At 40.0% G+C, this 23,814-nt stretch overlaps 3 protein-coding genes across 3 annotated transcripts; 2 read left to right on the top strand and 1 right to left on the bottom strand.

The window, feature by feature from the left end:
• Positions 1-1,786: 1,786 nt before the first annotated feature.
• LOC115686599 (cytochrome b561 and DOMON domain-containing protein At5g35735-like) lies at positions 1,787-3,230 on the bottom strand. The gene is made up of 3 exons (XM_030611954.2): positions 2,595-3,230; positions 2,225-2,476; positions 1,787-2,101 (listed from the first exon to the last, which is right to left on the bottom strand). The coding sequence occupies exons 1-3, from the start codon at positions 3,228-3,230 to the stop codon at positions 1,787-1,789; spliced, it is 1,203 nt and encodes a 400-aa protein (XP_030467814.1).
• Positions 3,231-9,004: 5,774 nt separating this feature from the next.
• LOC115686587 (AT-rich interactive domain-containing protein 4-like) lies at positions 9,005-15,608 on the top strand. Its single transcript, XM_030611939.2, has 15 exons — positions 9,005-9,245; positions 9,339-9,518; positions 10,195-10,248; positions 10,377-10,465; positions 11,035-11,308; positions 11,441-11,497; positions 11,826-11,857; positions 12,281-12,416; positions 12,500-12,670; positions 12,895-13,518; positions 14,068-14,205; positions 14,317-14,415; positions 14,739-14,839; positions 14,936-15,026; positions 15,204-15,608. The coding sequence occupies exons 1-15, from the start codon at positions 9,132-9,134 to the stop codon at positions 15,309-15,311; spliced, it is 2,268 nt and encodes a 755-aa protein (XP_030467799.1). The 5' UTR covers positions 9,005-9,131; the 3' UTR covers positions 15,312-15,608.
• Positions 15,609-15,741: 133 nt separating this feature from the next.
• Positions 15,742-17,157, top strand: LOC115686606 (E3 ubiquitin-protein ligase RSL1). The gene is made up of 2 exons (XM_030611963.2): positions 15,742-16,648; positions 16,990-17,157. The coding sequence occupies exons 1-2, from the start codon at positions 15,849-15,851 to the stop codon at positions 17,054-17,056; spliced, it is 867 nt and encodes a 288-aa protein (XP_030467823.2). The 5' UTR covers positions 15,742-15,848; the 3' UTR covers positions 17,057-17,157.
• Positions 17,158-23,814: the final 6,657 nt, after the last annotated feature.

Genomic DNA, 23,814 nt, shown 5'->3' with positions numbered 1-23,814 from the left:
ACCACCTTCAGGTGGAACAATTTTTTGGTGGAGGATGTAACCAATTCATTGTTTGCAATAAGAATGGAGATTTTCTAAAAATCTAGGAAAGTTATAAGAAAAAAAGTCCTTAACATATTGTATAGATGCCGATTCAATCTTAAACTTTTTACTTTGATCAATTTAGTCATAAATCTTTTGACGGTCTACCAATGAAGTTCTTTTAGCAAATTTTGGCTGAAAATTGCTGAAGTGAAGGTCGGCCATCATATGTGGCACAAAAGACGCTATCGTAGACGATTTTCACAATTTTTTTCTTTTCTTTTACTTCTTTTTTTTTCATTCTTCCTCCACCGGTCGTTAGGCCTCGGACCGTCGCAGCCTCGGGTGAGGGCCATGTTGGGTGAGGGCGTCACGTCCCTCCTAGAGTCTGGCTAAGGTCAACCCTCGCCAGAAGTCGGCAACCGGCAGAAGAATTAGGAAAAAAAAGACAAGAAAAAAAATCGTGAAATTTTAAAGTAATTACAAAATTGTCCACATCAGTACTAGTTGTGCCACGTAAGATAGCCGACAGTGACTAGACCACCGCGTCAGTGATTTCTAACCAAAATCGTGCCACGTCAGTACTAGTTGTGCCACGTAAGATAGCCGGCAGTGACTAGACCACCGCGTCAGTGATTTCTAACCAAAATCGTGCCACGTCAGCACGTGGTGGTCTAGTCACCGCGTCAGCAATTTCTGATCAAAATTGACCGAATGGACTACATTAGCAAATCGTCAAAACGTTTAGGATTATGTTGACTTAATTAAAAAGTTTAGAACTGAATTGACATTCATACAATATGTTTGTTTTAACTATCCCCTAAAATTCTAGAGTCCTATGTGCCATTATAATAGGTGGCGTTTTAGGAATACTTTGGTGTAATATATTTACTAGTCATAAACCCATGACAAAAACAACTCATGCACACGTAATATTCCTTTCATTGTAGCATAAGTCCATTATGATTATATAACAGTTGTAATAGATAGATCCTATGAGCAAGTATCATACAAATATTAGATGAGAATTTTTATCACTATATAAAGTTGTAAGAATTGAACGAAAATTACAAAAAAAAAAAAGTTCATTGTTATCATCAGCCTTTTCTCTTTTTGTCTTTCATTTTACACTCATTTGCCCTTCTTATTGTGCATCCCTGTTTAACTTCATACAAAACATTAAATGATCCACGAATTTCTAAATTTTTGAAAAAATAATTTATTTCTCTTTATTGTTCACATATATATAACTTTCATGAGGAGGGGGACAGAAACTCAATCCGCCAACTCGGCAAAATAGAGCTTTAGGAGGGAAAATTGTCCGAAAATTCATAAAAGTATTGTACTTTTGTCAATTCACTTCTAAACTTTTCAATTTTACCAATTGAGTCATAAACCTATTCACATTTTGCCAATTGAGTCCATCCGACCGATTTTGGCCGAAAATCGCTACTGCAGACGTTGACCGTCCAACGTGCTAGTCAAATGTAGCTGGACGGACTCAATTGGGAAAACGTGAAAATATTTAGAATTCAATTGGCATAATTGAAATGTTTAGGACTGAATTGATAAAAGTGCAATAAGTTTATGATTTTTTGTATAATTTTCTCCCGATACATGTATAAGCCTAATAAGAAAAAAAACATGAAAGGCTCTCTCTATTATATGGGTCATCCAAAAGACTGTCAACATGGAGCTGAACAAAGAAATAAGATCAAGAAAATCCAAGAAGAGAAAAATCAGAACCTATGAGTAAAATCTCATACTATGCTCTGCCATTGTTGTAGCCATCATCTCCATTTATGCTGTGAGAGATCTTCGGAGTTGAAGATGCTGTCTTTTTTCTCTTGATCACGATGTACCAAGTGACGGCTTCCAGAATCGCTGCGCCGGCCCCCAAGAAGGCGACGATCCCGATGTACGCGGTCCGCCATTTCTGTTCCGGATCCTGTATGTCCAACCCCTTAAACACGTTGACGATGCTCAAGACGATCACGGTGTATCCGACCGTGTGGTGGTACACGTTCCAGTAGAGCCTGTACTTGTGATCCTTCTTGGGCCGCAGAAGCAGAGCGAATCCCTGCAGAGCACAGCCACGACCAAATTGTCATACGTGAGATCATGTTGAGTTCACGTGCACAGACAAGTTTTGATTGTGAAATCATCAGGCTTGGCCATGCACGATGCAACTTCTGAAGCGTACCTGAATAGTTCCGAGGACAAAAAGGGCGAGGCCGATGTTGCCGTGGACCTTGTTGTTGGCCGAGGATTCGTTCCCGAGCTTGAGGCCGGTGGCCCAGCCGGCGACGCCGACCGCATAGGCCGAGGCCTGGCACGAGATGTGGAGGTAGAACCATGCAGGATCGGCCGATTGGAACACCTTCAGGTACCTCGCGATCAATGCCCCCATCGGCATCAGTGTCCCCCAACTCACCGCATTCAACACCCCATGCACCTGCAATCCACATAATCTTATCAACGTTCATGAAAATGATTCTTGTTTTCAAACAATTTCCATCGAATAATAATGCTAATGATACTAAACTAGTTCCAGAAGTTGGTGGGCCACTTACATTCCTCCTCCGCTGCCTCGAGCTTCCCAATCCGCCACTCCCTGCGACGATCCCGGACAGGAAGTCCAGCGTCCCCACTGACTCGATGTTGTCGCCGCTCGTCAGGTGCGTTCCGGGGGATCCGCCCTCCATGGGGCCGACCTGCCACACCTGGTTCACCGTCGTCATTCCGCTGCTCAGCTGCAGCGTTGCGAAGATGGTCATATCGCTGCCCTCGAGCACCGCCGAGATATTCGGCACCCCGAAGCTAAGGTTCCCTGGCGTCAGGCACGTCTGGTAGCTGTCCACCGAGGAGGTGTAGGCCCACATGGACCCGCTCGAGTTCTGGTAGGCGACGAGTGCCTGTGAACCCACCATCTGTTGGCCGGCGGGGTTGATGGCCCAGGACAGCCAGTTGGACGACGTGACTCCGGTGACCCGGAAGGCGATGTCGGCGACGTTCGAGGTCTCGTTGTAGTTCCAGTGAAGGTAGGAGCTCAGGACCGGGAGCTCAGCGCAAGACGCGTAGTCTCTGTTGCCCGAGAAGGCGTGGCTCTGGCTCTGGCATGTCTGAGCCAGAGATGGAGCGAGAAACGGAGAGAGCAAAGCAAGCGAAAGCAGGGCAAGGTGGGGCGAGCCGGTACGAGCTCCGTTCATGGTGGTCGCTCACGAGACACCCTTGAGGAACAAGAGTTTCTCGGGGAAAGGGAGGTGGGGTTGGTGAATTTGTAGTGGAGCTGCGATTGTTCGCTGACAATGTCGCGATTTGCAATGAACACACGGGGGCGTGCATACATATATATATGAAGGCAAGGTGTGAATTTTGTGGTGTTCGATGGATCGGGAAGGTGCCGAGAAAGAGGAAGGTCTGATCCGACTCACTTTGTTCACGACCTTTTCTTTCAATGTATGATCGGCGGTCGCAGAGTCCAACCATGAACAGGCGAGCGAGGGAGGAGCCTTTCTCCTGCGCGTTCCGACTTTCTTGCCCCTCGAAACTTGTACTTTTCTCCACTGCATGACGTTGATTCGTCGTGGGTTGACTTGTATGAGCCGGGAGGTGGAAGAAGCAAAACGGCGTCGTTCTCTCCCATGTATTTATATCTTTTTTAATTGTCATAGGACATATCATTGCTTACTAAGGGTTTGTAAAGGAACCAGGAGTCTCCTGGACCGAACCGGCTCGGAACCGGCGATTCCCATAGGGACCAGTCCGATTCCCAATTCCAATTTATTGGAACCGATGAGTACTAGTCCGATTTCTAGTTCCAAATGTGGAACCATCCACCAGGACTGGATCAATTTTATATATATAATTTCATAGGTAGTTATATTGTGAAATCTGCTTATTTGATTTTACAGAAGTAACATGCTTGCACAGAGTTCAATAATTTTAAAAACTGACAAGGAAATCTCTTATTAGATGAAGTGACGAAACGTTTCTTCGAAGAATGGCTTCTGGTTTGCTTCCCTTGATAATAACTTTGTCTCAATATGTTCTCATAGAATCAATACTTTTTTTTATTAATTGCGTGATGGCCAAAGAAGTACCCACATAGAAACTCGGTTCACCATGCTATTGATTGATTAATACAATTTTGTAGGGACTGAAGACCGGTTCAATGGACCCACCCGGACCATGCTCACCCATCTTCCTTACCTTCTCCTGACATGGGGGTGACCATGTGTTTGCCTTTGCGAAACACGAATGGGCATATCTTTTCTAGGCTCGATTAATTATAGTTAAGACAAAATTATATTACTCATGTGTTGAGCTCACGGTTATCGTTCAATAATTATGATCACATGATTTGGAATTCTCGGATTCACACGAGAAAATATATTATCAACAAGAAGAAATCAGATTATTCTAAATGAAAAATCATTTTCGCGGGACTTTTTCTTATGGACTATACATTAACCTGGAGGTTCCCATTTTTAAAAACAAAGCTCTCGGCAAACTTGCCTAGAAACGACTTTCTTTCCCTTTCTGAGGGAACAAAGATAGTTTGGACTTTTTCGAGCGTCCAACTAAATGAATTCGCGGTGAGTAACATGTCGTGCAAATCCCGCGAGATTGCGAGGTTCGCCCGCCGTGAAATTTAAAATACTGCGACGATGGAGACCTCACGATACCACCTACGCGCATGCACGTGGCAAAGGGTCGGGCTAGGATATCGGGATCATAATGGGTGAAGCGAGCTAAATTCTACGTAAGGCGAAAAGTCTTACCCGTCACGGACATTAACCAAAGTAGACCGACACATGAGAGGAAGATTGCAACGCACGGTCAACATCCTTCGAAATTAAGCGCTTCGAGAATGTACAAATTCTTGCACCAATTTCTACGGAGACATGAAGGAGTAACGTAATAAGAGTTTGATCTTTCCTTTCCTATTTTTTTTTTTATATAAATTAAGTCGCTCTTTCTCTCTCTTGGTACGTATTGAGTACGAGTATCACGGGCTGGAAGTCGAACTTAGAGCCTTTAGAGCGAAGCTATGAGAAAGGAAAGCGACCGGACCAACGTGTTCGACTTGCCCATGAAATGAGAGAAAGAGTTGAGAAAATTGCAAAAAATTAAGGGGATGGTGCAGAGGGTGGGGCGTGCAAAGGAACTGGAAATCGCCCGGACGGCTTGAAACCGGATTGGACCAGCGGTTCCGGTGGGGACTAGTCCGATTCTCGATTCCAATTTACTAGAACTGGTGAGTACTAATCCGGTTCCCGGTTTTAGGCGATTCCCAAACTGGACCGGTAATACATATAATTTTTAAGAAAAATTTCCGGCCAAGAAAAAAAAGCATTTTAAGAAAAAATGAAAATCCTAAAAATCTCTAATCTGAAGCTCAACGCTCATCAATTAAGTGCTTGTCTTGTCTCACTCTCACTTTGCCTAGGTCGTCTCTCTATCTCTTACTCATAGTCTCGATTCTCAAGCTTAACACCCATTAACCCACGGTCTCGACTCTCAACTCCCGTCAACTCATGGCCACACCTCCAGTCGTTCATCGCCTCCCTCTCTCGCTCTCGGTTAGTCCGGTCTAGTTCCTGGATGGGTCCATGGAACCGGTCCCACCAAGCTTTATGCAAATGGGGGTGACCGAGAGCAAGAGGCGATCCGGTTCCTAAGTGGGTCTATGAAACCAACGGGCGGTTCCTAGTTTTAATTTTTCGAAACCGATTCTTAGTGGAAGTTCCTAGTTCCATGGTGGGAACTGCCCACCTAGACTATGCTCACCCCTAGTAGAGAACGAGTTTGGAGGGGAGAATAACAAAAAAAAGTCCTAAACCTATAAAAATTATGTCATTACAGTCATAAACCCTTTTTTTTTGTCAATCGAGTCCTATACTTTTTGTATTTGTGTCAATTCAATCCATCATACCAATTTTGGCCAAAAATCGTTGAAATAGACGCCAACCATCCTACGTGGCGCGGCTAGCGCGACGATGACAATTTTTAATAGTATTTTAATATTTTTTGAATTTTCATTTATTTTTTTTGAAAAACTAGAAAAATATTATTAAAAATTGTCCATGTCAGCGTCGAATGGGTGGTGTCCTTGTTAGCGTTTTCTGGGCAAAATTGATTGGATGAATTGAATTGGCACATATTCAAAATATTTAGAAGTCAATTAGAAAAAAAACAAGTTTATGATTGAATTGGCACAATTACAATAGATTTATAACTTTTTTGGTAATTCTCTCCAATATGGAGATAGATGTCATTTATTAATGCATATTGGGTCGATCCCCTGCTTCTTTTGGCCTTCAACCTTGTGTTTTATTTTCTCCCAATTCATCCTTCCATATCCGTCTTTGACGAAGACGGTGACATGTGATTAGATTTAACGTAAGAGTCAAGGTCACTAGTTTCACAAAACTTATCATGAAAAGTACAATCGAGTAATAAAACTTGTAAAAAGTTCAATTTAGTTCTAAAATTTGTCAAATTGGTGCAATTGGATTATTTCGTTTAACTTCATTCAACTTGGCTAATGGAAAATGCGGACGTGACTTTTTAAAATATTTTATCTCTCCCACGTGGCATTAAGATTAACTAAAGCACTAAAACAATGTCGTTTTAATCAAAATCTCAATTTTTTAACCTAAATTTTAGTTAAATTAGATTAACAAATAAGAAAGCTAAAAGTTTTTTTTTTTGAAAAGAAAAAAATATAGGCGGGAGGGGCTGGCCCCACTGGCGATGGGGCGGTGGCCACGGTGAAGGGCCAGGCCCTCCTTTTGCCGGCGGTATTTTTTTTTTCCTCTTTTTTGTGTTTTTTTTTAGCCTTTTTTGTTTTTTTTTAAGTTTGTCTTCTTTTTGGAAAAACTTGAGTGGACCGAACCGAGACGAGGGAGTGCACCCTTAAACTGCTGCGGAAGTGGATAAGTTGATGAGGTGTGCACAAAACTTGACCCGAACGCCACCTTAAACTTATGTCCTCACATATGGATTATCATATAACGCTTCATTTTGATATGCATATCAGAATTCATAAAACAAAGAAAAATCATTTTGTGAAGAAGAAAGATAAAAGATCCATAAAAATCGAAGAATCTCTTAAAGCCAACTTTTAACTGGTGTGCTCCCCAAAACTTATCATTAGACCCCTTAAATCATAATTGACTCGCTTCTTGAAGTGTTTGGGGAGTGATATTGACTTTCAGTTACATTCAAAATCCCAAAATCTAGGGCTAATTTGCAGCACTAATCCAATATTTCATGTCCAGAGAAAATAAGACATAGAGGAAAGCAACTATAAATTTGAAAGATGGCACTATTTATTTACTTTCAAATTGGTTTAACTTTCCGTTAATGTAGTTACCTCGAAGCAAGCAACCGCAAAGTAAAATGTCGTTCTTGCCTAATATTAAGTAGGGTTAATATTACAAAAAAAACTATAAACCGGTACATTCGTGATGAATTTAGTTCAAACTAAACCCAAAACGGGTACACCTATAACAAATTTACTCTCAATTAATTTCACCGTTAAATTGCTGAATTGGATTATATGTGACAATTGAAAGGTTTACCGATTTAGGGTTTTATCTCTCTGTTTATCTTAGATTTACCAATTTATGATTTTTCGTAGTATTAATCCAATTTAACGGATAGTAAATTTGTTACAAGTATACTAGTTTTGGATTTTTGGTGGTCAAAAAATTAATTTGATTTTCGTGATATTTACCCTATTAAGTAATCACTCACTTCATCCGCATAATTAATGATAACCAATCATTTTCTTTTTCATGCATGTGTCGCGGTCCAGAGAATTGGATCGTTCTTGAGATTTTTTGAACGATGGACCGGGATCGACCCATAAACAAGAAGGTGGACCTCGAGTATTCTAAGTATTAGGATTTTCTTTGTGTGTTCTAAAATACTCTTGGGGCGGGCATTTTTGTAGTTGTACCGCATTTTTGTAATTCTATTGGTCGATAGAAAAGTGGCCCTTGATTGGGGATAAGGAGGTGGAATCTCTACTGTTAGATCGAGAAGAGATATATGGATATTTTGTATTTGTATATAAAGGTCTCCTCTCCCTCATTTGTACATTTTATTCTAAAGTGAAATACATTCAAGAGTGCTTTCTTTAAAATTCTTATGAATGAGTGAGTGAGTGTGCCTTTCTCCTAGCACGTCAAAATTAAATATAGAACTCTAAAATATGTCAATTGAAATTAAATATAGAGCTCTTAAATATGTCGATTAACATTATTTATAAGATTTTTTTTTCTTTGTTCTATCACAATAAAGTCAATCACCGTACAATTCTACAAAATCTAATTACTTTCAAAATTGTTAACTATCCCATTAATGTTCTTACTTCGAAGCAACTGCAAACTAAAAGGCCTTGGAGCAACTGCAAAGTAAAAGATCGTTGTCGCCTAATATTAAGTAATCACTCACTTCATCTGCATCGTTTAATGATTACCCATTTTTTTTTCTTTTTCATGCATAACACGTCCGCGCGTGCATCGCTTTTAATATCGTGATATAATTAAAGATAGAACTAACAATAATGCTGATCGACATTATTTATAAGATTTTATTTTTACTCTGTTCTTATCAATATAAAGTCAATCCCCGCAAAATTGTACAAAATCTAAAGTATGTTATAGTGTTTTTTACCACATGATCATGACGTTAATAAAATATATAGAATTTTGAATAATTAAAATTTCTTATACAAATTGATTTTAGATAGGAAAATCCAGCCCGGATGATATACAATGTACAATCCTAAAACGAAGGAACGATCCCCAAATATCTATTTAGGGTTTCGAATCGCTTTCCACCGTCTCCTTCTTCTTCTTGCGCAATCGCCGGAGAATGCCACCCCCGACGACCGCGAATCGCAGGCCGGCGAGCGAGTTTGACGGTAATGGGTCGGGCGGCGCCGGATTACTAATTTGGACGCTGCGGCGATCGTGCGGTGTGGGGACTGAGAGGTGAAGCTTCTCGCCGAGGCCATGATTCGTGAGGGCAACAACGATCTGCTCGAGCAATTCGTCATCGTCTAGTCTCCCGCGAGATCCGCGCGGAAGACAAAGATGTCGCATGTCAGAGCGAGAGACGCTTGCAGCTTCCTTGCGGTGACCGGCGGTGGAAGTTCGGAGAATGCTGCGTGTTCCTTTCTGGAGCAAGCGTCTTCTGGGTATTTGGAGGTGCGAATTCAGCTTTTTGCTTAGTTGGTTCTTGTAGGCATGGTTTTGTTGTGATATTGAGCGGGGATATTGACAACACCCTTCTCAGTGCAGGTCCATACCCTGCAAAGTCCGAGTGAAGATGAATTTCGTCGGGCTTTGGAGTTGCACAGGCCTGCGTTCGTGTACTTGCAAGGAGATCAGCTCGAGGATGGTGCAGTGTCTCTGGCATGGACTAATTGCGCCACTGCCGACTCTATAGCTGGGCTGTTTGGGCACACATTGCCTGTCACTGTATGTAATCCTGATCTCTATCTGCATAGTTGCCCGCATGAATCCATTCGCGTAGTGTTCCTTTCTCTCGTTTTTTTTGCCTGGCCAAAAATCTTGATTGTTGCACAATCTATACCTCTATTGCAAAAGCCATGGACTGATGAAATGGTGTCAAATGGGTACTCTAGTCCGTTTTATAGTCGCAGCCTTCTAGTCATATTGCAGAGTCTTCTGATGATATGTTGGTTGGCATCTTGTCGAATTATGCATGTGCTGCCTCAATGGACACTAAAGACAATAATACTGAGACTGCACACCATCTAAAACTAGCTGATAAGGCGAATTGACCTCGATGTTGGGAAAACCGATAGGGGTGATTAACTATGAGATTTTGAGGATGTGTACAGACATGATGTGCAATCTTGTTTCTGATCAATAGTAATAGGGACGAGGTTGGAGAAGTCGCGGGCGGGCCAATTCATTGTCAATGGATATCTAAGGCATGGTAGAATTCTGAGGACACAGAACTGCTGTCATTCTATTTGTTCTGGGGGAGGGTGACTTGTGAAAGTCTAACACAACTTTCTTCTTCCATTTTCCCATTCTTCTTTGCCAATTGTGATGTGACTTTCGGTCATTTCGTTTTTAGAGTTTAGCCATAGCTTTGTAGTGGCTTACTTTTGTAATTCATCTGCAGATTTACCTGGAAATTCCACGTGGCGAAAAACTGGCTGAGGCACTTCATTCTAAGGTTTGGTCATTTGAGAAATTAATGGCATCGGATAATTCCATGCAAGACTATTGATTGATCGAGCAATTAGTCATAAGTCTCCTGGATGCAGAAAGATATTGTTAAAGCTGGCTGCCTCATCTTTGCAGGGGATACCTTATGTGATATACTGGAAGTATTCGGTCCCTCGAGCCGCAGCTCCTTATTTCCTTCATGCTTTATTGTCAGTACTGAAGAGGTAGGTCTTTCGAACTTGTTGTTGTGTTTATGTGTGATTATATCATGAGTGAAACCGGCGCTTGCTCCGTCTCTGGTGGTAACATATATTTTCTTTGCTTTATGCAGTTTTTGTTACTGTCCTCTTTCTTGAGTGATAGAATTGAATTTTCATCTAAGTAGGTCTCTCACTTTCTCTCTCAACAGCTGTACTTGACATTGCCATGAGTGTGGTAGCTCATGTTTAGTTGAAATTAGATTATAAACCATTTTTCTGATAAGAAAGTATATAGAGGGAGATATAGTCAATCGTGATAAGGTTGCTCTCTCGTCAACTCTTGGAGATATATTGAAGTTGTATCATGTATCTCTTGGGTTATCTGGAAACATCTTTTGACTTGCCAATTAACATCACATTAGATGAGTGGCTACGGAGCAAAGTGGAGTCAATTTTGCCTGTCAAACATGCATCAAAGGGAAAAAGAGTGCTAATAGAGAACCAACTAGGTGAAAAAGAGAACATGACAACAGCAAGACACACATACCAGCATATCACTTACCTTTACATGCTTGTTTTTCCATGTGTTGCAGTTCAAGGGCTCATGCATGGGATTCTTTTCAGCTTGCCCATGCTTCAACTAGTTTTTGCTGTCTACAAAGGAGGAGTGTCTCTTCTGATGATATGACCCAAGCCAGCAGTGACCTAGGACTGGATCTTCTTGGGATCCCTCCTGAAATTGATGTCTCTTACCCTGAGGAAGATATTGCGGAGGAAAGAGATGATTTGAGCTTTCTTCCTGCAGTTAAAATACATGACGAAGATGTGAGCTTGAGGTTTCTTATTTGTGGTGTTCGATCTAGTGTGGTAAGCTGGAAGCCAATCCTTACTTATGCTTCTATAAACATTAACTCGTGCAACAAAGCGGGGTTACAACATTTGGCACTACCGTTCTGTGGTACTTAATATCTTGCTAATCTAAAGCCGGATTCTTCGCAGGATGCAGAATTGTTGGGATTTTTGGAGCATGGTCTCAATGCCCTCTTGACTATTGAAGTAAGTTTGACAATATTTACTTGGATCGACTTCATTTATTCATTTAGGATCTCATCGTTGCTGTTGTCTCCTTGATGAAGCCATTCCAAGTTATACACATTTTAATATCTGTAAGGACATCAAACATGCATTGCAAGCATTTGAGGAGACACAGGATTATCTCTATTTTGAAAATCTCTTTTGTCACTGAAGAACTGAGCAATCACTAACAGTTTCAACTTTAGTAAAATTTGTTTTAGTATTTGTGTTCCAATTAGACTGACATTTATCACTTGTGAAAGTTCTAATTTATAATTTCCGTTTCTCTTCCTTTTTTATGTGGTTTCAGATGCGAGGAAGCAAGCTCCTTGGAAAATTTAGGTATGTTCCCTTTTTTGAGTGATTACTAGTAATGAAAAGCTAAGAAGTAGTAATCTATTTTTGAAATGGAATGGATTTGTGTCTTATACAGACACAAGTAAGGTAGTCTAAAAGAGAGAATACATGTTTGTCTCTATTATCACACATAATATAAGTGGAATAATTTGTGGCCTGTCTGAGAAGGATCATGGATAGTGGAAGATTGCTTTCGTTATAGAACAAGCTTCTTTGGATTCAGCTCATGTTAACCTATGTTTTGAGCCCAATGAGGAATGCAATTCTGACTTTGCAAATCACATACCACTCTTTTAAGATATAAATTTCTGTATATTTCATACCACTTTTATCCAAGTCTTTTTGACGTGTTACTTTGTATAGCTGAAGTTAATTCCGTCCATTATTGATATATTAAGGATGATGCAGTGCGCCTCAGCCACTCTTTGACACAGAGACATTCTCTCGCGATGTTGTGACCATGCGCTGCGATCTATCCACATCTAGTTATGCGCACTTCTCCCTGTTGCTGTCGGGTAATACTCAGACTTGCTTCAACGATCAGGTACAGATCGATACTATGATTTGGTTTATTTTGACATTTTGACTGCTGCCATTCTGACTCTTCTGTGGCATCTCCTTCTCCAGCTATTGGAAAATCACATTAAAAAGGAAATCATAGGGAGTCAACTTGTTCACACACTGCTTAATACCGAGGACAACAAACTGCCATCATCTGAACCTCGGTTATCTGCTTCAGTAGCTTGTGGGGCTCCAGTATATGAAGTTTCGATGGATGTCCCTTCTTGGGCTTCTCAGGTCTCACTTTGCATTTATATTCTGTGGAATGAGTTATATTATCCTGTGCAGGTTACACGTCAGAATAATATGGTTTTTCACGTGTTGCTGATTCTAGAGAAGGATAATATACTTGTTTTGTCCTCATAAGATGACTGCCTAATTTGTTTTAGCTTTATTTTGGCCATTATCCATTCACAAAGGATCTGTTAATCACACACACATGATTGTTGTTGCATTTCCAGGTCCTAAGGCAGTTGGCATTGGATGGTTCGCATCATTGTTTGGTTGCTCTTGGGATTGCCAGCATTCAAGGATTGGCAGTTGCTTCTTTTGACAAAGATGATGCTGAACGTCTATCTCTCTCCAATTCAGAGGATTGTAAGGAAGTTTTCTCGAGTGACAGCTTTGTTAGCGCTACTCCTGTTTGGTTAAGACCTCCTGCTCCTAGTAGAAAGAGGACTGAATTATGCCAAGATGCAAGTCCGGACTCTCATCCTGGGCAAACAGTTGCGTACATAGGTGCTTACTTGGACAAAGATGGAGAGAATAGAGAGACTAAAGATAATTACTCGAGTGGGCATCCAGCTCAAGGAAGAATGAAAATTGCAGCTTTGAGGCCTGTCCCTCATATTTATCAGCGGAAAATGCAGTTTATATGTGAAACTTCTCAAAGAGACGGTAATGACAATGGGAAAGTTCAAGAAAATTCTGTCTTCCTCCTTGCAAAGCAGAGGGTTGTCCGACCATCTTCAGCTTATAGGAAGTCGTCTTCAAGAACTTTTCAGGCTAGGCAAATTATCTCCTTGAATCCATTGCCTCTAAAAAAACACGGTTGTGGCAGAAGCTCTATCCAAGTTTGCTCTGAGGTGAGTCATATTCAGCCTAAGGGTTTTGGCCTTGTTGTACTTGCTCAATCTTCAGTGTCAGGAATTTTACTGCTTACAGAGTTTATTTTAAAAAAGATGCTACCGGGATACCCCCATTGAACCATGATCCAAGATTTTCATTCTGACCTTTTGTCCTTATTCATTTCTAAACCGTATGTTACAACCCCATCTCCCAGTCTGCCATGCATTCAAATCAAGAACTAAGATGACAAATGAGCATTTGCCTTTGTTTGCTAGTCCCTCCTAGACAGAATGCACATGTTATTTGCTGAAAAATTAGCAAAAGACGAAAGAGAAGTTCATGTCAGTTGCGTACTATGTGGAAAATAGTCGGTAAACCCTGAAATGTATGATGATTGATTGACATTGAGGATCGTTTGTGTTTTATAACCATTATCAATTCGCGCACATGACATTGAATCTGACATGTGTTGCTCTGTAGTGTACTTCTAGGATATTCATTACGTTTATCAGATGGATTCTTCACAGATTAGTTCAATTGTAAACCTTTCATTTTTCCTTTTTTAGGAGGAATTCCTCAAGGATGTAATGCACTTTTTGACTGTTCGAGGACATGCTCGACTTATTCCTCCAGGTGGTCTTGCTGAGTTCCCAGAAGCTGTGCTCAATGCAAAGCGTCTTGACCTCTATAACTTGTATAAAGAGGTGATCGTCATTATAAATTGGCACTCATTCCCATTTTCTGGAAGTTCACTGTAAAAGTGGTTCCAATTTAAACATTGTGTGCACTTTTGATTGCATTTGGTATATTATTAGGTGGTTTCGAGGGGAGGCTTTCATGTTGGCAATGGCATTAACTGGAAAGGACAAGTCTTCTCAAAGATGAGCAACTATACAATGACTCATAGGATGACTGTATGTGCTATTGCCTCTTAAATTTGTGGATTTTGCACATTTATGCCTGTTCATGGTACAAAATGATGTTTTAATTCCTGATGAATGAATTTCGTGGTTTGAGTTCTGGAGCAACCATGTACAATCAATTTTCTTTTAGTTTACCTGTTAGTTCATCTCTTAAAAATCTCATAGCAGCCCGTGTGTAACCTTCTTTCTATTTTGACATGACGTAGCGAGACTTGCCTGACATGTAAAAAACGAGGCACAGTGATCTAATTGGTTTCATCGTCATCCCACATGTCACTATTAGCAATCAACAATCTGACATCTTATTCTCACAGGGGGTTGGAAACACACTCAAGAGACACTATGAGACATACCTCCTTGAGTACGAGTTGGCCCATGACGATGTTGATGGAGAGTGTTGCTTACTGTGTCACAGGTATTACTTTCTCTATCTCTCTTGTACTATTATGCTCAATCACCCATATTTTTTAAGATATTCGTGCTCACAACCGTCTGGGCTTCATGACAACAGTGGCGCAGCTGGGGACTGGGTCAACTGTGGCACGTGCGGTGAGTGGGCCCACTTTGGCTGCGATAGAAGGCAAGGTCTCGGTGCTTTTAAGGTACTGTAGGCATATGATGTCAATCCCTTTTCAGTTGCAAAACCGGTCCTTTTTTCCTAAAATCCTGTTATTCCCTTCACACTTGGCTCGTGGCCTCGCCTTTGTAATCATGTTATAAGGCTCGCATGTTGCAGTCAATCCATGATTGAAATACTCTTTTCTTGTGCGAATTTGCAGGACTATGCCAAAACCGATGGACTGGAATATGTATGCCCACAGTGCAGCATCACAAGTATGAAGAAGAAACCACACAGAAGCAGTAATGAAATCGCCAAGGCTTACTAATCATGACTTACTACCACTTGTCAACTTTTTTCTGTTACACCCTGAAGATCAGCATGTAACAACATGTTTTCTTCTCTCTCAGATATAGGACTAGTACATATTTTCGTTATGCTTTCTTTTTAATTTTTCTAGATGTATTTATATATCCGGAGTGCCCCAATTTTTTTATTAGCAGGGGCCATGCTCGGAGTCGATGTACTCGAGTGAAAAAATTTGTAATTGTTTGCCTGACCTCATATATCATTGACAAATTTTTCCTTGTGTTTTGGCAAAGCAAATATGATGAGATTTCTTTTATGTGTAAGCTTGACCTAGAGAGTAGAGAAAGGGAAGGAGCGAAGTCGAGGAGACCCATGAAGCTGCCGTTTGAGATTTTGTTGTGTTTGAACTTAAATTACATTGGATCCATACAAGTCAATGAATTTGGATCTATCGGATGAACTTGCAAAAATAGTTGGAAAAAGAAAAATTAAATTTCTAGACCCTTCAAATTCCAGGGATGGGTGAGCTATAAATAACAACCAATTGATCATTCAGATGAAATCAAGAGTCAATTGTTATCTGATGGAGGAGATGCATCGTCTCCACATCGATGATTTCTACTTCTCTGCTCTATATGATGAGGAAGAGATATTTCTGATATCGGACGAAAAGTATGCACTGGAATTGCAGCTCCAAGAAGTACTCATGAGCTCATTGATTGTTTCATCGCAGAGCAATGCGACTATCCAATTTCCTATCGCGGGAATCGCTAGCTCTGGAAATTCAGAAGCCGGCGAATGTTCTCGGGTTTTTTGCCGTATTTGTATGGACGAGAAATCTCTGAAGGAGATGTTCAAAGGCTTGTGTTGCACTCACTCGTTCTGCATGGAATGCATGGGGCAGTATGTAGCGTCGAAGATTAAGGAGAACGAGCCGACCGTCACCTGTCCCGACTTGAAATGCAAGAGCGTCCTCGAACCTCATGCTTGCCGCTCGATACTTCCACGGGAAGTGCTTGATAGATGGGAAAATGTGCTGTGCGAGTCGCTGATTCTCGGGTCTCAGAAGTTCTATTGCCCTTTTAAGGATTGTTCGGCAATGTTGGTGGACGATGGAGGCGAAGTCGTGACACGGTCAGAGTGTCCGATTTGCCGGAGATTGTTCTGCGCGCGGTGCAAGGTCTCGTGGCATGAGGGATTGGAGTGTGAGGAGTTCCAGATGACGAAGAGAGGAGTGAGAGAGAGAGATTTGGACAAGATGATGACGGAACTTGCCGAGAGCCAAAGATGGAGGAAATGTCCCAACTGCAAGTTCTATGTGGAAAAGGTTGATGGCTGTCTGCACATCTCTTGCAGGTTTGTTTTCGTCTTTCAATTCTCATAAACTTCAGTAGATCTTTGGTACTTAAAATTAAAGAGCTTTTTTCGGCATGCATTAAGAAAGAATACGTATGAGTTAATTAGGATAATGAACGCCTTTGAGTAGGATCACAGGGATTCAACTCGTCGTGGTTACGCATATCAGAACCCGTGCGATCACATTCTACAAGTGGATCTGATTGAATAATTAATGTGTGATGTTGGACTCTAAACAAGTTAAGATGCATCTAATCAAGCTGCTTAACCTGTTGCTCATGAGGGAAAACAAGGGCATCCATTTAATTGGCAAATGTGTTTGCTTCACATGCTTTTTACAGGTGTGGACATCAATTTTGTTATGGTTGTGGAAGCCACTGGGGAAGAATTCATTCCTGCATTTCCTGAATTTGGCTAACGTCTGTTTCGAAACTTTTCTTTTTTTTTTCGAAAGTTTAATGCATAGGAAAATTGTAATCTCTCCTTAATTAGCCGCTTAAACAAGTACCGGAGGCACCCGTTAATGCATATTTCTTTCTATATAATGTAAGTTTTCCATCAGCAATCTATGTGCTGGATAATCAGGCTTATGAATCTCATTGTATTCATTAAGGATCATTGTATCCTAGCTGAATTGGAACGAGTTGGGTGGTAGCAATTCAAGTTCTGTTCCTTGTTATACAAGCGCTTGTGACGACAAATGAAATTAAACCCTAAATTGCTTGGCAAAAGTTCATATGGACATGGAGAACCTTTGGACTCTTGCATTGATGTGTAGGGCATCTGGACTGATGAATAGGTCCCGAAATCCCAATTACCCTAAATTGCTTTGGCAAAAGTTCATGTGGACATGGACAACCTTTGGACTCTTGCATTGATGTGCAGGGCATCTGGACTGATGAATAGGCCCTGAAATCCCAATTCATCAAGGCCCAGAAATCCTAGAACCCATCATGCATAAAAGTGGTTAGATTCAACGTTTGCTAAAAGCTTAAATAATCAATGAGCCACGCACCAATTAGATATATATTAACTACTTCATTCTACACCGAGTTATTTATGTAGGTCTTCATTTTGACAACACCTTGGCTTATGTATCTTTCTTATTAAGCACCTATTTTGTGTCCAACATGATTCGGCAAAGCACAATGCAAGAGTATTGAGATTGATAGGTTGTACTTTTTTCCGCGCTTGATTTTTCTCTAATCACTTTTCTGATTGGTGAGTTATAACTATGAGTGTTACCAACGTTTTAATGTTAGTGAAGTTTGCATGTAGATGATATTCGTAACTTGTATTTTATTAATCAGATGCCTGATCGAAAGGATTTCCTCTCGGACTAGAGATAGGAGAAAATTTTTGCTCGTACATGAAATTGATATGTTAAATGATAGGGCAAATTGCAACTAGACTGCAGTGGGGGTGGGGTTGCCAGTCCCCCATCTAGCCGCACTCTCAATGAATGATTTCACTTTAATTTGACTCTGCTTTGCACTCCTATCACTTTTTTCAAGTCTAGGGTTTCTAAAAAGCTTAGTTAGCAAAAGGGATTAGGTGATAATAATTGAAGGGAAGAGGAGCACTACAAGGACACACAGAAGATGCAGGAACCTTCTTTTGCAATAAATTACATTTCTTTTTCTCTAATGGGATGTTCAAACTCCATTCTTTCCACACGATGTTGCTACCTTGTAAAAGCTAATGGGGGGGGATAAGATCATAGAAGGAGAAAAAGTTAGTGATTTACAAGAAAAATAGAATGATAAAGGGGTCTCCTTTTGATTCCCACTTGAGACTCATAATAAGACTCGAGGCAATAATTGCATTCGAACTGCACAAGCCCCCACAACAAAGGCCATCCTTCCCCTTCATTCAATCAAAGCTTCTTCTTGTTTCAAACTTTCATGGGGCCTCCCTCAAACGCTTTCTTGATCGGTTTCCATTCAATTTCAACTTCAACATGCACTGCCCACTTTTCGGATATCGAATTCCAATTCCATCGGTACTTTTTTATCGGGATCGCCAAAATCCACTTTGCTTTAACCAAAGATTTAACACGACGGATGTCTTGCAAAATGCCACGCATGTCTTATTTGCTTTAGAACGATGGCAATCGCCCCTTTCCAATTCTTGAAATATGCAAAAGTAAACGAATAAGTTGCGAAACAGCCCATTTACCTAAAAGGTAAGTAAGAAATTGCGAATCAAACCCCATTTTAAAAAATCATAGAAGTAGGGACACGAGGACATTTGACCTTAGTAATGTCTAGTCCTCACTATTTCACGTTTGAATAAGAATTCCCCCACAATCCAAACGTTTAGGAGATCGAAATAGAGACTCAATTTGCTCCACTACTAATATAAAGCAAGAGAAAATGAAATTACCTGTGAGTACTTTGCCCTATTCAAGGTCCCTAACATTCCCTTATTTGCTTCCTTTTTCTTTTTTTCTTTTTTGTCCCTCAATGTTGGTGTCTGTTTTTCGAAAAGGAGTAGCTAAAGACTTTGGACTTGACGAAGAAACGGGAGCGACTTGGTCAAGGCGGCTGGCGTGCTTACGATATAAATTCGATGGGCACACCTAAGCAAGAATAATAACTCTAATACCAAGTTAAGAATTGAGACGAAAAAGGGAGATTGTATTATTCTGTATATTTCGAATGAAAAGTATAAGATCCCTATATATAGGGTAAGTACAATTAATTCAAATTGCAATTAACTTCACCTTAAATAATAATCTTAATATAATCTAACATAAATAAAATAACCCGAGTACTTTGCCCTATTCAAGGTCCCTAGCATTCCCTCATTTGCTTCCTTTTACTTTTTTGTTTTTGTTTTACCCCTGAAATGTCGTTATTCATGTGAAATTCAACGTTTATGACCCACGATTTCTCTTTTTTAATCAGGTGTAGGGTAATGATGATGGCTGCATTAAAGGGGAGTTTCTGCATATGGCAGTGGCAATCTTGGCCCACCCTCCTATTTCTTCCAAAGCGATGAAATGATGAAATAAGATGATGGACAACTGTCCTGGCCATGCGCAATGAGTTCCAGATCTTCGAAGTATTGCTCGTGCTCTCCCACTTGACGTACAATTTACTGAAGATCACATCCATTGAGTTTTGTCAATAACGCATGTATGCTCCTCGTTAAGGACTATCGATTTTGATTCATCATACATCAAATACATGGAGAAATATTTCTTGCCAGTAAACCTCTACAGAAATCGGTAAGTTTCGAGTAAGTTTCGTCGACCACAGGAACCTGAGCATATTCAAGGACCTGTTACCCGGCATTACCCGACATGGGAAAACCAATATCATAGAGGCTCCGTAGCGAGAGGAACCACGAACACGATTGTAATAAGATATCGAGATTATACTCAAATAATTATCAGTGGTACTCTTTGAAGTCAGCCCTAGAAGAATAAGGTGCTACACTAATTGTAGTAAGCAGAACAGGGCCTTGGCCTAGGCAATGGTAAAAAAGAAGAAGAAGAAAATGATACGAGCGGTAAGTTGCTTATTCAATGTATTGGCGATAAGTTACCGACTTTTATCTGCTTATTTGAGAATTACCAACTCTCATAGGAAATTACCAATTCGAGTTATATACCAATCAAGTTATTCACCGGTTTCAGATTACCAAGTCTTATTCGGTTAGCATACAAACATTGTGAAAGCATCTTATCAGCTCAAGTAAAATCTTGAAGGGCTGGACACGAGATCATGGTCATAAGCACAGTCAAAGGTGGACGAGTGCGTGCAAACTGTCTTGAAAGTTTGAAACTCAACGTGTGGTGGTGGTGCCAAAACTTCACCCCCACCCAAAATAAAAAGAGGAGAAGAAGTCAAAATTGGGGGGTGGTGGGTGAAATTCCAATCGAGTAAAAGGTCGAAGAAAAAACAAAGGAGGAGGGGGGGGATCGATCTAGATGATGCAGCATGTGATGGCCAATTTATATGATTTTGTCTGTTTTCTTTTGGTGGGTCTTTCATGATTTGATTATATTTGGAGCTTGCATGTTTCGATTTAGATCAGTGTGTGCGTACATCTCTGTTGGTTTCTTGCATAGGAACTGTTAATTTTCATTGAATACCCACGAGTGGGGTGACCCCATATGGCCTCGTTTACATGAGAATTCGAAAGCATTGCATTTATCATTACTCTCTTAGCCAAAAAAAAAAAAAACAGTACAAAGAGCGCGGGAAAATCGTCCGATGAGTCATAAGCCGACCGAACAAACACCTTATTCGCTCTTGAATTTTTTTTAATTTTGTCAATTGAGTCATGAACTTTTGTTCGAAATTTCAATATAGCCATTTCGGTTAATTTTCGTCAGAAATCATTGACATGGCAATCCACTCACCACCACATCAGTGATTTTCGGGCGAAAATTGGTCGGAAGGAACGCATTGGAATTTCGAGCAAAGGTTTAGGACTTGATTGGGAAAATTTAAAAGTTTATGATCGAATTGGTATCCGTATAATAGGTTTAGGACTTTGATCGGACAATTTCTCCTATCGTCAAATGAGCAAACAACGAGACGTTTCGATACACTGGCCACATGACTTTTCTCATAATATATATAATGAATATTTGAAAATCGAATATTTCTTGTTAATTATACTAGATATGTGTTTTAGGGTTATATATGATGTTGTTAACAAACGCGTATGTGTTCCAATTTGAAGTAATCGGTTTCTCCGCACTTGTTAGCAAGATCCGTACCAACACAAGCTTTAATATCCCTACCTCCAACTGTGAATCGTTGGAAGTTTAAGTTCGTGGTTAGGTGAAAGGTGAGATCGAGCGATTATGATGCTAAGGTTCCGTTTGTTTCGCGAAAAAATGAATGATTTGAAAAATAATTTTTCAAAGATGATTACCTATATCATTTAATTAATGAAAAATATTTTTATCGTCGACAGCAATTTATATCTAAATACTTTCATAGACGGCAAAAAATATTTTTTATTAATTTGTTTTTGCAAGCAATAATTTCTAAAAAAATGTTATTTGTTGTAAAATATTGCGCTGCAAGAATATAATAGAGAGAATAGAGAGAGATTAAGTAGAGAAAGTAGATAAACACCAAATATGGTAGAGAAAGTCAGAGGAGAAATTTTATTTTCACTGTATATTTTCCTCTTTCATTCTCTTCTTCTGATCTGATTTCTTACCCAATGACAAAAAATAAGCTTCTATTTATAAGGAAACAAGGATGCACATATCATTAATGTCAATGTATTGAATATATACATTGAATAGGGAGATGGGCATTCATACGTATAATGTAGATTACGAATGTGCCATAATAGGTACATTGAATATAATGAACATTCATTCATGTATTTCATAACACTCCCCCTTGAATATTCATTGTATTCATGAATGTGCATTGAATGATACTGCCTCATTAAAAACCTTAAGCCGGAAAAACCTAGTGGGACAAAAACCGGACAAAAGGGAAAAAGAGTACAGGGCACAAATTTTATGATCTCTCCCTTTTATGGATGCATTAATTGCCTCATTAAAAACCTTAAGCCGGAAAAACCCAATGGGACAAAAACCGGACAAAAGGGAAAAAGAGTGCAATGCATAGTTCACAATATCTCCCCCTCAATTTGAGCTATATAGCCACTGCTGGGGCTAGTTAATCTTGCATCTTATGAACTCGCCGCATACCAATGCCATATACTAATTTCTCAAAAGTTGACGTTGGCAATGATTTGGTAAAAAGATCTGCAAGATTGTTCATGGATTGAATCTGCTTAACATCAATTTGTCGACTTTCTTGGAGTTCGTGAGTATAGAAAAATTTCGACGAGATATGCTTGGTCCTATCACCTTTGATATATCCTCCCCTAACTTGTGCAACACAAGCAGCATTATCTTCATAAATTATAGTGGGAGAATTTGTAACCGGTGTTAAGCAACAAGAATTGTGAATATGTGTTATAACGGATCTTAACCAAACACACTCTCTTCCAGCTTCATATAAATCAATAATCTCAGAGTGGTTGGAAGATGTAGCTACTAGCGATTGCTTCGTAGAACGCCAAGAAATGGCGGTGCCATTATAACAAAATAAATAACCAGTTTGAGAGCCAGCTTTATGTGGATCAGATCTATATCCGGCATCAGCATATCCAACTAAACCAGAGGTAGTGGAATCCTTGGAATAATATAATCCCAAATCTATGGTTCCTCGGAGATAACTAAAAATATGTTTAACTCCATTCCAGTGTCTCCGAGTTGGCTCAGAACTAAAACGTGCCAATAAATTTACCGCAAAAGCGATATCTGGTCTCGTACATTGTGCCAAGTACATCAAAGCCCCAATTGCATTGAGATATGGTACTTCAGGACCAAGTATCTCTTCATCAGATTCTCTAGGACGAAACGGATATTTTTGAGGATTTAGAGACCTTACAACCATAGGAGTGCTCAATGGGTGAGCATTGTCCATGTTGAAGCGTTTAAGTAATCTTTCAATGTATGCTGATTGATGGACGATTATTCCATTTGCTTTATGCTCAAGCTCTAGACCAAGACAAAGTTTGGTTTTACCCAAATCTTTAACTTCAAATTCCTTTTTCAAATACTCAACAGTTTTAGCTAACTCTTCTGAAGTTCCAATTAAATTTATATTGTCGATATAAACTGCTACAATAGCAAATCCGGTTTCTGATTTCTTAATAAACACGCATGGGCAGATAGGATCATTCTTGTACCTTTCCTTAATTACGTACTCACTTAGGCGTTGATACCACATGCGACCGGATTGCTTTAACCCGTACAAAGATCTTTGCAATTTTATTGAGAATAAGTTGCGGGGAGTGCATGCATCAGGCATTTTGAATCCCTTGGGAATTTTCATATAAATATCCGAGTCTAATGAGCCATATAGATATGCCGTCACAACGTCCATAAGACGCATTTCCAATCTTTCAGAGAGTACCAGACTAATGAGAAAACGAAATGTAATCATATCCATCACAGGTGAATATATCTCATCATAATCAATCCCAGGTCTCTGGGAGAATCCTTGGGCAACGAGTCGGGCTTTATACCTGACAACCTCGTTTTTCTCATTTCGTTTCCGGATAAATACCCACTTATATCCAACGGGCTTTACATTATCGGGGATGCGAGTTAT

Source organism: Syzygium oleosum, unplaced genomic scaffold (genome assembly GCF_021117445.2).
Source record: "Syzygium oleosum isolate NSW1041296 unplaced genomic scaffold, Sole_v2.1 Sole_v2.08, whole genome shotgun sequence".
Lineage (NCBI taxonomy): Eukaryota > Viridiplantae > Streptophyta > Magnoliopsida > Myrtales > Myrtaceae > Syzygium > Syzygium oleosum.
This window is presented reverse-complemented; position numbering and strand designations above follow the sequence as displayed.

Excerpts from the sequence above, each read along its gene's own strand:
- LOC115686606 (XM_030611963.2), top strand. The coding sequence starts at position 15,849 with ATGAAATCAAGAGTCAATTGTTATCTGATGGAGGAGATGCATCGTCTC. Across the intron at positions 16,649-16,989 it reads TGTCTGCACATCTCTTGCAG|GTGTGGACATCAATTTTGTT; the intron begins GTTTGTTTTCGT and ends TGCTTTTTACAG.
- LOC115686587 (XM_030611939.2), top strand. The coding sequence starts at position 9,132 with ATGTCGCATGTCAGAGCGAGAGACGCTTGCAGCTTCCTTGCGGTGACC. Across the intron at positions 9,246-9,338 it reads CGTCTTCTGGGTATTTGGAG|GTCCATACCCTGCAAAGTCC; the intron begins GTGCGAATTCAG and ends TTCTCAGTGCAG. Across the intron at positions 14,840-14,935 it reads TGTTGCTTACTGTGTCACAG|TGGCGCAGCTGGGGACTGGG; the intron begins GTATTACTTTCT and ends TCATGACAACAG.
- LOC115686599 (XM_030611954.2), bottom strand. The coding sequence starts at position 3,230 with ATGAACGGAGCTCGTACCGGCTCGCCCCACCTTGCCCTGCTTTCGCTT. Across the intron at positions 2,477-2,594 it reads CGAGGCAGCGGAGGAGGAAT|GTGCATGGGGTGTTGAATGC; the intron begins GTAAGTGGCCCA and ends TGTGGATTGCAG. Across the intron at positions 2,102-2,224 it reads TTGTCCTCGGAACTATTCAG|GGATTCGCTCTGCTTCTGCG; the intron begins GTACGCTTCAGA and ends TGTGCTCTGCAG.